At 34.9% G+C, this 13,651-nt stretch overlaps 1 protein-coding gene across 1 annotated transcript; it reads left to right on the top strand.

The window, feature by feature from the left end:
- The first annotated feature begins 7,775 nt into the window (after positions 1 to 7,775).
- On the top strand, positions 7,776 to 9,773 carry LOC107769045 (NAC domain-containing protein 90). Its single transcript, NM_001325013.1, is given in 3 exon segments — positions 7,776 to 7,929; positions 8,535 to 8,830; positions 9,534 to 9,773. Coding segments are annotated over 3 exon segments (690 nt in total).
- The last annotated feature ends 3,878 nt before the right edge of the window (positions 9,774 to 13,651 follow it).

Genomic DNA, 13,651 nt, shown 5'->3' with positions numbered 1-13,651 from the left:
AAAATCTGAGCATTGAGGGTTACTCGTCCCGAAATTATTGTAGACACAGCCTCCTTTCTAATAACGGCTTTTACTTGATATGTTCATGTTTATAGTTGTCGTTTGTAAATTTTGTGGAATCAGCTTCAGCGTTAGATTTAAACTTTGCCATCTCGCTGAAGCTTCAAGTTTTGGTTAGCAGAGTGCATTTGTTTAGGTCATGCGGATGAGTGTAGGATTGCTTTGTAACAACTTGCAATATCCCATTTTACAAAGTTGTTTACTTTTGCTCTAAAATTTGAATTATTTGTCTCTTGGTTAATATGGTCGCGAGGAAAGACCCTAGAGTAATGAGACGTTCTCTTTGTTTTGTCTAGGACTTTGCATCTCGTATCTTTTGCTTAAGTGGATTATATTTTCTCAAGTACAAAGGTTATAGATATGGTACGTAGTAATTGTACATGCCATTAGTTTTTGAACTAATATTCGCCATTCAGTTGAAGCGAGCAAGAAATCTGAAGTTTTGAATTAGCAACCCAAATTAAAGGGTTTGGCCTAGCGGATGATGACGTGGGATGAAAATCATAGAAGACTAAGGTTCAAATTTCAGTTGAGATAAAGATATTAGGTGATTTTTTTTTCATCTGCTGGTAGATAGAGCTATTGGATATCTGTGCTGGTGAGCAGCTGGTATTAGCAAGTTAGCTTCCAATGTCTTAAAAGTAGGATAGTTCTTCCAAACTATTTTCTGGTGCATGTTCCTCCAAACTTTCGAATGCTTTATGACGGATTTTTGTGAAAAAATGAGGGAGTAATAAATTGGCTCTTGATAAAGCGTTCAATGTGTACAGCTAACTAATATATTTCCTGCCATTGTTGGCATTTATATTCATTGTATGTATGTTGGAGCTAAATCTTGAAGTTGTCCTCTTCTTTAATGGTTGAAGAATCCACTCTAAAAAAGGTAACAAACGGCACTCCTTCCATTTCAGAATGAGAGCGGTCGGATCACGAAAGTTAATTAAAGGGAAGTGCTCCTACCAGGAACTTGTTCATTTCCAAAATTCGAAGTCGAGACCTCTAGTTAAGGATGAAGAAATCTCATCCATTCCACTATATTTATTGCCTTATTGGTGATAGTGTAGAATCCACCACCAACACCCAATCATCATCTTCATCTCTTTAATATCTCATTTGTACTGTGTTCGGAGCATCGAAGTCAGAGACTATACGACATCTTGTCCAGTCTAATAAGGCCTATAGTAATGGTGGGAAGGCCACTGAAGTTTACAACCGAGGGAATGTTTCTCTTGTACATCGCTATCAAATGAGCTTTATTCTTTATTATTTATGACGGTCGTAACTCGGCTAGCTTGCTCACACCTCGATTATTTAACTATGTATTTGCTACCTCCCATCAGCACAGATATCGAGTAACTCTGCCTACCAAGGCTTAGGTAGATAGAAAAAAAACTATATGCCTCTGTTGGGATTTGAATAGGCCTCATGGTTCTCCTACCACTTCATTAATCACTATGCCACACTCTCGGGTGCAAGTGTGCCACTATCAGGTCGATAAGCAAATTATGACAAAAGAATTTAGGGAGTAGAATTGAATTCTTTGTAAGTCTAGTTGAGTTCTCTTTCTATGCCCAACCATCGAAACCCAGTGTTAATCCAGATTCACACTGCATAGGACCCACTAAAGGGGAACCGATCTCTATGATGAGGAGCTCTTTCATTCCTAAGGTTTAAACTCGAGACCTCTGGTTAAGGTAGGAGAAGCCTCATCCAACCCGCAACACTCAGTGCAAAGTCCAATTGAATACGAGAGACTATGTTTCATTCTTGAAGACCAACCTTATAGTTAGTGCAAAGAATTTATGAGCCTGCATCACTTGTTCATTGAATATTCTAACTGCCAGATGAGACCACTTGGACCCTTCATTTACTGTTACCTTATAGACTCTTTAATTTGTTCTATCTATAAGAGTTTTTTGTTGTTGAACTTTTACTAGTCATTAGCTGGTAGATGGCCATCATATACAGTGTCTGTTAGCATAGCTTAATGGCAGCTGCGATCGAGTTGCACTTTTCGTCACGTTGGCTCTAATAGCCTGCACTAAGTTTTCTTCTTGTCATGTCCTCAAAGGTTTTGTCACTTGCTTAGACTGTGATCTTCCTTCTGATCTTTCAGGTTAATTTGTTTCTTTCTAACCTAGCTTATTTTCAAGCTGATAACTGAAGTTCGTAGTTAAAGAAATGAAAGATTCTTTGGAATAATACAGTCAAGACCATGCTTATATAAAACCAAATTATTAATCTGCCAGATAGCCAAGGGAGTTAGGAGTAGCACCAACTAACTTGCTATTATCTTCCTTTTCCCCCCAATCATTAGCATAGTGTTGTTATATATCTCGGATTCTGATTTATATGGTAGTAGAAAATATCGATATTAAGCAGAATAAAATGGTAGTTGAAAGGGATTAATTATTTCTCTATATATAAACTAGTTTGTGACTTTGTGTGTGTGTGTATGTAGTACTTAGTTGAAATTCAGTACTTTCGAATATTAGTTTATAAGTGCTATACTTTAATCTAATCAAAAAACAGAATAGAGTTTTCTACCAATGTATATATATCGAGAAGCCATAGTAAGAAGCTAAAGTTCAGAGTTTTTGCTCTTGTATTATCGTTTTGCTTCAGGAAAATAGTTTATCATCTTCTTTTCATTTCTCACTTCTTGGAATGAACATTTAATTGTTTTTATCATGTTGATTGACAAAGAAGAGGGCTATTTCTTCTTGAGAGTGCAATACTAGTGGCACTCACTTAAGACAAGAGGGGTTGCTCTGATGGTAATCAACCCCCACTTCCAACCGAGAGATTGTGAGTTCGAGTCTCTCCAAGAGCAAGGTGGGAAGTTCTTGGAGGGAAGGATGCTGGATTTCTTGGATCTCTCCAAGAGATTGTTGTTGTTGTAGTGCAATACTAGTGGCGAAGTCTGAAACTTCTCTGGTTCGAACAATTATAAAATTTTGAGTTTAAGTTTTATATATTGAAACGGTGTGAATTCTTACACAACTTAGAGTAACTAACAATGAATAATAAGCCTAAGTTAGATATGCAATAAAGTAATTAATAATATAACGAACCGTCTGGTAAATTGGATTATCAATGAGTGTTGATTTGTTATTAAAAACGCTCGTTGGTAATATTTATCACCGGATCTGAGTACGTTAGTGAATTTAACAACAACAAATCAACTGATAAACAACACATATTTCCATGGGCAAATTACTTGACTAGGTCAAATAAAGATTATTATTTTTATTTCCATGATAATCGGTAGGTAATTTTTGTAACGGGTAGAAATTCACTGGTAAATTTACTAATAGAATCTCAGTCATTGATGATATTCCTTCAGCTATGGTGACGGTGGTTGCTCCATGGCAGCATCAAAAGCTTGTTCGCACTTCTTCTAATTTAAGAATTGATTTAAGCTATATAAATTAACAGTGTAACTTCTTTACTTTATTAGTAGTTTTAACCAGTGGTAGCAGGTTAGTCCATTGTTACTGGAATACCAATTTCTGCTTATCAAGAAATTTACCTATAATTATTAAATATAAAATTTAGTTGTATAAATATCTTTTATACCGTCAATGCATAGAACGTAAACTCTTTAAGAATACGTATCTCCCTTACTAGAGGGGAATTTGTTTGGCCAATGTCCAAAATTCGAGTCAAATCGACATTCCCTCTTATCTCAAGGTAAGGCAAGGAATCATTTCAAATGTCGTTCGTTGTTCAATGGGAAAAGTGCACAGATAGCCACTATTTAAAGATGTCTTTAATCTTTATCCACGGTTTAGGATGTATTTACTTTTTCGCCAGTGCTTAATAATCTTTTACCTGCCCGGACGAAAATACCCCTGTGTTAGACATGAGTGTTGTGTAAATATGAAGGACATGATGTCCTTAACTTCATGAATACTGTATAAATATTAAGGACATGGTGTCCTTAACTTCATAAATGTTGTATAAAATATTAAGGACATGATGTCCTTAACTTCATGAATGTTGTGTAAATATTAAGGACTACTTGTCCTTAGTTTTTGAACTTGTAACTCTAAGTTTAAGACTACATGTCCTTAACTTTTGAACTTGGAACTCTAAGTTCAGGACCACCTGTCCTTAATTTATGAGCTTGTTACTGTAAGTTCAAGACTAGTTGTCCTTAATTTATGAGCTTGTAAGTCTAAGTTTAGGACTACTTGTCCTTAACTTTTGAACTTGTAACTCTAAGTTCAGGACTACATGTCCTTAACTTTTGAACTTGGAACTCGAAGTTCAGGACTACATGTCCTTAACTTTTGAACTTGGAACTCGAAGTTCAGGACTACCTTTCCTTAATTTCTGTGCTTGTAACTCTAAGTTAAGGACTACCTGTCCTTAATTTCTATGCTTGTAAGTCTAAGTTAAGGACCAAGTGTCCTTGATTTTGAACTTACAACTCTAAGTTCAGGACCAAGTGTCCTTAACTTATGAGCTTGTTACTGTAAGTTCAGGACTAACTGTCCTTAATTTATGAGCTTGTAAGTCTAAGTTAAGGACTACGTGTCCTTAGTTTTTGAGCTTGTAACTCTAAGTTCAGGACTACATGTCCTCAATTATTTGCACTGAATTATTTGCAAAGAAAGAGAAGATCTGCAGTGGTAATAGATGTATCAAAGACCATATAGCACTGCTAAACTCTCCACCGTCTTGGGGCTTAGGAATAAAGCCTATTTATGCACTACAAAAATCCTGCAGGTAAGTGTGTTCTTGCTCAACTTTGTGAGGTTTCAATCAGTGTTTCGCATCTTCTTCATCACAAAAATTGGAATACTGGTCAGGGTCCATCAATGATTTGAGCTCGTCGGGTTTGGGAAGAAACGAAATGGAAGAAAGGGTAAAAATATCTTTTCATATTAATTTTAATAGAGTAATGACTATTTTTACTAAACATTAAAATTGTTGGATAAAAAATAAATACCACCTTAAATAGTGGCTACCACACGCCATTTTTACTTGTTCAATATCTCGAGCCCACGTGATCATCCAAAGTGGCCCATGGCTTTATTAAGTTATTTAGGTTTCCAAATTTGGAGGGAACTATTGCTTCACGAGGAATATGGGTCATTTTGCACATTGTTACACAAGTATTTCATTAAGAGAAAATCTCACTCTATACCTATTAATCATAAATTATTTACCCTTTAATACTCAGGCCCAAACTATTTACTACTCCTACTCATGGGGCCCAAACTATTTACCCATTTTTTTCCTAAAACATGTTATTTCTGAATTCACTATACCCATTAAAGGGTAAACATGTTACCCCAATTCGTATCAAAATTATTTCCATTTCATCCATAAATGGCTGAATTCACTGTACTCATTCAGTTCAATTTTTTTTCTTATAACAGATGCATTAGTGTTTATACATAGAAAAATGGTGAAGTGGGTATTAATCACAAAGACGAATCAGCCCTTAGGAATCTGATCATCCATTCAGCTGTGAAACCCCTTCCCCTACTCATATTTTTCTTTATCATTTTCTTGTTTTTTCCCCTCAATTTAAATCAACCATTGAAGGACCTTGAAACTTAAAACTCATCACTAGGTTTGTTTGAGTTTTTAATTGTTTTGATCTGATCCTGTATGGGTTTGTTTGGAAAGTTGATTGGAGGTTGTAGGTAAAGTTTTAGTCAATTTTGTGGAAAATTTGTAGTAGATTTTAGAAATTTGGGTTAAAATATAGTTGAACCAAAGAAGAAGACGAATTTGTATTGTATACCCAAATAGTATACAAATATACCATTTTAGTATACAATTCATTCCAACTATATACCCTATTAGTATAGCTATATACTATATTGGTATCATATGCTAGTTGAATCATTTTTTGGTTGTATTAGCTGCATTTAATTAGTACAATATTTGATTTTCTTTTAATAATAGTAATATAGTACAATATCTTGAAATATCTTATTTTATTAATATGTTGTACACTATTTTTTTATTTTTCTCTTTATGCATGTGTGTTATGTAATAGTAGTATAGTCATATAGTTGCCGGAAATTAACTAGTAAAACTGTATACCATGTTGGTATAGTTATATGCCATATTGGTATCATATGATAGTTGAACATTGTTTTGGTTATTTTAGCTGCATTTTAAGTGAATTCTATTATGAAATTATTTATATGAACAAGAGTTGCAATGCTGGAATTTTTGTGTGCCGATGAACATAAATTATGTGTATTATGTAATAGTTTTTATAATTATAGGCAATTATTGGAACGACCCCATACAACTATATACCCTCTTACTATACGAAATGAGCAAGTTGTTTTGCGAATATTTAGCTTGCAATACGAGCATGTAATTTTCTCATACTTTTATTGCGTCCTTTAATATTTTGGTACAGTAGTATAGTCGCAGATAGTTGTAGCCATATTCTAGAGAAATCATATGCTATGTTGGTATACATATATACCATATTGGTATCACATGGTACTAGAAGTCTTTTTTGCTACTTATACTTTTGTTGTATTTTTCAATATTTTATTAACTTTTATTCTAACTAGTATATATGGAGATTTGGTTGTCGTAGATTATGTTTTCTTGCTCTATAACTGGTTGTATTACTGCTAATGGTAGAGTGTGTACTGATATTTATAGAGAAGGAGATCAAGGTTTGCATGACAATCACGTGTTGATTCTTAGAATCTGATTATGTAATTTATGGTGCTCAGCAACAATCAATGTGATATTCAGTGAATTAGATCAAGTGGCAACTGATATTATTTCAGTTTAATAATTGAATTTAAAAAATGAGAAAGAAAAAAAAACAAAAGGTATATTGTACTAGTTATATTAAAAAAAGGTGAACAAATATTTACTATATCAGTTATTTTTTCTTATTATATAAAAAATAGTGAAAACGGTAAATAAAATTAGATTATGCAGAGAAAAAGAATATAAAAAAAGTTAAATGAAATCTGAAAAGGAAAAAAGAAAAAAAATAAGAAGAAAACGAGAAAAAGAAAAGGAGAAAAGAAAAAAAAAAGAAATAAAAGAAGAAAAGAAGCATAGAAATAAAAAAGAATTGGAGAATAAAGAAAAAATTCCCCACAAAAACTATTATGGGTAGGAAATGAAATTAGTTTATGGATAGAAAAATAAATGGGTAGACAAGGGTAAATAGTTTTATTTTTATGGGTAACTGTGTCAAAACCCCTTTCATTAATAGTAAAATAAAAAATTTAAAATTAACCAATTTTAAATTATGATTATTTTTAATAAAATAATAAAAAATAATATCACAACGCAAACTGAGGAAGTAGTAGTATATATAGTCTCTAGTGCAGAAAGCAAGTCATTATTTCATAGGTTGCAAATGACAAAAACACCACGAAGCCCATATTTTCATTTTAGATTACCTTTACTTGACGTAACAAAAGGACCTGGTTGCGACCACACTGGAAAAAAGAAAAAGAAAGGGCTGACTGATTCAAAATAAAAAATAAATGATATTTAAAGGGACAAAAGGTACACAAATAGACATAAATATATTGCATTAGGACAACTAAAACCGTGTGGAAACTTAAAAGCAAATCACATTCCACTAAATAACTTTACAAATTTTCTCCTTTTACACGGTAACTTCCTTGTCCCATTTTCTGCTGACAACCCTATAAATATATAACAAAAGGAAAAAGAGAAAGAAGTAGAATTAGAAGACAACAATGGTGGAAATTTCACCAGGTTTTCGATTCTATCCAACTGAAGAAGAGTTAATATCTTTCTATTTGCTCAACAAGTTAGAAGGAAAGAGGCCAGAGCTTGATAGAGTAATCCCAGTTGTCACCATTTATAATCTTGACCCTTGGCATCTACCAAGTACACAACTCTTCTTTCATTTATCTTCTTTTTTCTTTTTCATTTCTTTGTCTTCTTCTTAATCATTTTAAGAAGCCATATTTCAGGGTTATTTACTTGTTTTCGCCGTTTCTTTTCTCTTTCTTGAGCTGATTGTATCTTCCTAGGTAGGGATAAGATTTGCACCTCCTTAGACTCCACCTATAGAATTCAATTGGGTTGTTGCTGTTGTCGTATTTTTCAGGGTTATAAGTTATATACACAAATAATATCAGTATTAGCATAGTGATCTAATATGTTATATCAGGTTAGTTATCATTTTTATCTGGTCAATAACAGCGACAAAGCCAGAAATTCTGACAAGAGAGCTCAAAAAAAATCCATACCTAGGATTTGAACATATATTTTTCTTACATTAAGGGAATTCAAGATTTTATATATGTATAAAAAAAATTATTTTTACCTTATTTACGTAGTATAAATTTCCAACGGAGGGATTCAATTCTCCTTCTGATTAATCCAAGTATGATTATAATAGAGATCATTAATTTACTGGTAACTAGTTCATTATAGATAACCTAAATATTTTATACATAAAACTTACAATTTCGTAATTTTGTATGCAGATTTGCCGGGGGAGTTATGCATGGGGGATACAGAGCAATGGTTTTTCTTTGTGCCGAGGCAAGAAAGAGAAGCTAGAGGAGGGAGACCTTGTAGGACTACTACTTCTGGTTATTGGAAAGCTACTGGTTCTCCTACTTATGTTTACTCTTCAGAGAGTAAAGTAATTGGGGTGAAGAAAAGTATGGTATTTTATAAAGGGAAAGCTCCTACTGGGAGAAAAACTAAGTGGAAGATGAATGAGTACAGAGCTATTGAACAAGAAACTTCCACCTCTTCAAGTTTTTCTATTCCTAAGGTAATTATCCAATTAATATTTCAAAATTAACATATGCAGAGTAATTAATAATTATCTTTTCCTTCTTTTTTTCTCTATTCAGCTAAATATTTTTTGGTTTTCAAGGCTCATATTTTTTTTGCATGTTCTTCTGGTGTCACAAAAAAAAGTTATAAATCGGCGTGTCTTATTCTATATGTTGTGTGAGTAATTAGGTGAACTTAAAGTAAAAAGGGGAAAAGTACTTTATTAAAGTAAAGCCTCCGTACAACGAGTGTACCAATTAAGGGCCCGTTTGGCTGTAAGAATTTTTTCACTTTTTCCAAAAAAAATTACTTTTTTCAAAATTTTGTCTATAAAAATTTCAAATTCATTTGAAGATAAATTTCTGCATTTTTTCGGAAATCTGAAAAAATATCAAAAAGCTATTTTTCAACACAATTTTAATTTTCAAATACTATTTTCACTTAATATTTTTTATTTTTTCCCGAAATTTTATAGTAAGTAATTCTTATGTCCAAACCCCCCGCTAAGCTACTCTGCTGCTGTGTCTCAATTCACAAATACGTGTAGTCGACTATATGAACCATTACTATTTAAGTCGCTCTATTTAAGTTCATCTCAATCAAATAAAATAGTATAGATCGATTGAGATTATATTTCTTCTTAACATTCTTGGCTTTGTCTAATTGGACATATATATTTGCAATTCATTTGATTGCAGTTAAGGCATGAAATGAGTTTATGTCGAGTTTACGTCATATCAGGAAGTTTTCGAGCATTTGATCGACGACCAGTGGCAACAGTGACGAGAGATACAGCAGCAGTTAAAATTCAAGAATTAGCAGGTGATAGAGATAATATTAGTTCTGCAATTTCTGTCAAAAATGAGAGCAAGTCCTACAACATAGTGGAAAGTGATTTTGAAAATCTCAATGGTTGGGAACAAATTAATTGGATGTAATTAACTTATAAAAGAACATTGACTTCCTCTTCATTTTAGAAGGGTTAGGATAGAAAGAAAAGGAAAAAAGAATAATAGGATGACTTCATTTGTGAAGTCAAACACGTGACTGTACCATGTTGGTTTAGTGGAGTTTTTCCTCAATCTATTAATTGTATTTTTCAAGTTGTTGTGTTGTTTGATTTGACAATAAACTTTTGACACATATAAAAAGTATTAGTATTAGAATTTATATGATTTAAATATGTATAATATTTTTGTTGCTATAAGAACATATTAGCAAAGAAAACAAAAGATCTAAAATTGATTTTTTATATATATTAAAAGATACTTTTTTTAAAGATTGCGAATAAAATGAAGACGAAGAAATACTTTTCCTCATCATTTTTTGAGAATGAAACGAATAGATCATATTTTAGCATATTTTAAAGCAAAATATAACCGGCTAACCACAAGGTTTGGAAATTGTGACAAGACTACTCTCAAAATATTCGTCCTGCTCCACTTTTGCATCTAATTTTCTTTATTATAATTTTGAAATTCTTAAAAGAGACCTCTATTTTTAACCTTATATAAACTCGCTTGAATGAAGTATGATATATCTTCATATTCAGAAATAAACTATTCTCGGTAATCAAAGAGAAAATAGAGTTCATGAAAATCTTCCTAAGAATTAGTAAAATAAGTACTTTTGTAATATGAATCGGCAAATTGGTTTTTGGCTGAAACTCGCGAGCAATTTTTTTTTTTTTTTTTTTTTTTTGAGTTATAACACGCACATGACATAAACTATATATATATATATATATATATATATATATATATGGCGGAAATCGGGGCTACCCGATTTCATTCTTTGGTCGAGATAGAAATGTCACGTCAAAGAGCTAGAACGTCGAGTCATCCCATGGTCGACCTCGATGGCGGACAGAAAGAGGCAGAATTCGAGGGACACCGACATGACTTAATAATGGAAAAGGCGAGATATGCGCGACTGGTCGAGAATCGTGATGTGAATCTCTGAACGGATCGATCTGCAGCGTTTAATTAGATGTTGATATGATTTCCTACTATAATTAGAAATGTACCTTATTTAGGACTCCTCTATTATATAAAGAGGGATCCATTTCATTTGTAAGGATCATTGTTCACTGTTAAGAATACATGCATTCATTACTTTCCTGCTATTTCACTTACTGTTCATCAGAGTTACTTTACTTTGCCTTCCCACCTCGAGGCTATCCCAAGTCGAGATTGAGACTTGGCTAACACACTGGTTTGATTAATTTTTTTCTCTAATTTACTTATTTATTTTCTTGCTTATCGATTGGTATTGGACGAAATCACATATCCTTAAAACTACAATATAACTTTAATTGTTATCCGAATTTAAGGGTAAACAGTTTGGCGCCCATCATGGGGCTAAGGATAATAGTGATTGTTTGGTGCTGATTCTAATAACACACATCATTTCACGCTTGTTCTTGTCAAGTATTTTTGCTTTCAGGTTCAAACATGTCAAACTCACAAAATGCACTAGCACATGGTGATAATGGTCTCGGGTTTCATGGGGAGAACGATAATATAATTGCTCCAGGAGTCGAGGTGCCACCGGTTAATTTCGAGGAAGCACCAGTTGCTAATCCGATCAATATCAGTTCACACGTTGTTTTAAATACAGACCATGGCGCGGACCCCGTAGGGAATGCACGCAGGGAAGTCCGATCTGGTGGCCAAGGTACACAGGGCAGATGAGATGGAGGAGTTAGTCTCCAGGTGATATTCGAGATGCTATAGGATCAGCAGGCCGCTATCGCTCAGCTTCAAAATCATCATAGTACTCCGAGTGGGGTTGAGCCGGAAATCACTCGTTGTACCGAGCCAATGTTGGAGAGGTCGAATGGTAACGGATCGGGGACCGATCCTGCAGTAATGAAAATGCTCGACGATCTCACCAAGAGAATAGAGTCAGGAGAGAAAAAAATCGATGCTAATGATAAAAAATGGATACATACAACTCTCGAGTTGATCAGATACCGGGGGCACCTCCAATCTTGAAAGGGATGGATTCGAAGAGGTTCGTACAAAAGCCGTTTCCTCAAAAGTGCGGCTCCGAAGCCTATTTCGAAGAAGTTTCGTATACCAGACCTACCCAAATATAATGGGACCACCGATCCCAACGAGCATGTTACTTCATATACATGCGCCATCAAGGGTAACAATTTAGAAGATGATGAGATCGAATATGTGCTGTTGAAAAAGTTCGGAGAGACCCTTTCAAAAGGGGCAATAATTTGGTATCACAACCTGCCGCCAAATTCCATCGACTCATTTGCCATGTTAGCAGATTCTTTCGTAAAAGCACACGATGGGGCCATAAAGGTCGCATCAAGAAAATCGGACCTTTTCAAGGTAAGACAAATGGATAATGAAATGCTGAGGGAGTTCGTATCCCGATTTCAAATAGAACGTATGGAGTTGCCACCAGTCACAGTTGTTGGGCCGTTCAACCTTTCACCCAAGGGTTGAACGAGCGGATTTCGATAGCATCACGTCAGTTGAAACAAAATTTGATCGAGTATCCAGCTGTAACTTGGGCAGATGTGCACAATCGATATCCATCGAAGATCAAGGTCGAGGACGACCAATTAGGAGCCCCTTCCGGTTCAGTACATCCAAACAGGTCAGTAGTTAAGACCCAAAGGGACGTCGACAGGGAGCCAGGATCGAACAAAGAATGATATCAACCATATACCGCAGATCGAAGGAACAATGGTTCAGGACGCAATTCCGCTCGGAATGATCGAAGAAGTGATCGAGGACAGAATTCTAGGGCACTTATGAGCAAAAGTGGTTTTGATAAGCATGCCAATACCACAGAGGCACTTCAGTTATCAAAATATAACTTTATCATCGACACATCGGGCATTGTATTGGCAATCGAAAGGATTAAAAATACTAGGTGGACCAGACCCATACAGACCGATCCTTCCCAAAGAAACCCAAATTTGACGTGCAAGTATCATGGCATGCATGGTCACAGGACCGAAGATTGCATGCAATTAAGAGAGGAGGTAGCCCGTCTATTCAATGAGGGCCACCTTCGAGAGTTCCTCAGCGATCGAGCCAAGAATCATTTCAGAGAAAGGGACGCCAACATGAAAAATGAACAGGAGGAACCCCAACATGTCATTCATATGATCGTCGGTGGGGTCGAATCCCACAGGACCCATATTCAAACGCACTAAGGTATCAATCACTAGGGAAAAACGAACCCTAGATTATATGCCCGAAGGCTCCTTATCATTCAATGACGAAAGCAGAAGGCATTTCTCAGGCCCACAATGACACTCTGGTAATTTCTATCTTATTAAATAAAGTTCAAGTTAAGCGTGTTTTAGTGGATCCAGGTAGCTCGACAAATATCATCCGATCGAGATCGTGTAGCAGCTCGGCCTATAAGATCAAATCATGCCCGATGTTGGACGATGTAAAAATAATATACGGGGAGCAGCATGCTGCAAAGGAAATGTTTGCGGTAGACGAGGTAACACCGGTATCGACATTATCAACCTCGGAAAGGTTGAGTATCAAAGGTAAACATGAAGCCAAATAGCAATCACAGTCACCAGCTTCGACCGAATCGGGGAAGCATGAGATAGAAGAAGAAAAGAAGGATTTTCTAACCCCTCGAACTTTTATTGTTCCCGAAGATTCCGACGACACCAAATCAATGGTCGAAGTGATGGAATATGTTATATTGATCGAGTACCTGCCCGACCAAAAGGTATACCTGGGAACAGGATTAACTCCTGAACTCAGGAAAAAGCTTATTCAATTTCTTATTGATAACATAGATTGTTTTGCTTGGTCCCATT

This window comes from Nicotiana tabacum, chromosome 18 (assembly GCF_000715075.1).
Source record: "Nicotiana tabacum cultivar K326 chromosome 18, ASM71507v2, whole genome shotgun sequence".
NCBI lineage: Eukaryota > Viridiplantae > Streptophyta > Magnoliopsida > Solanales > Solanaceae > Nicotiana > Nicotiana tabacum.
Note: the sequence above shows the minus strand (reverse complement) of the source record. Positions and strands in the feature narration are given on the sequence as shown.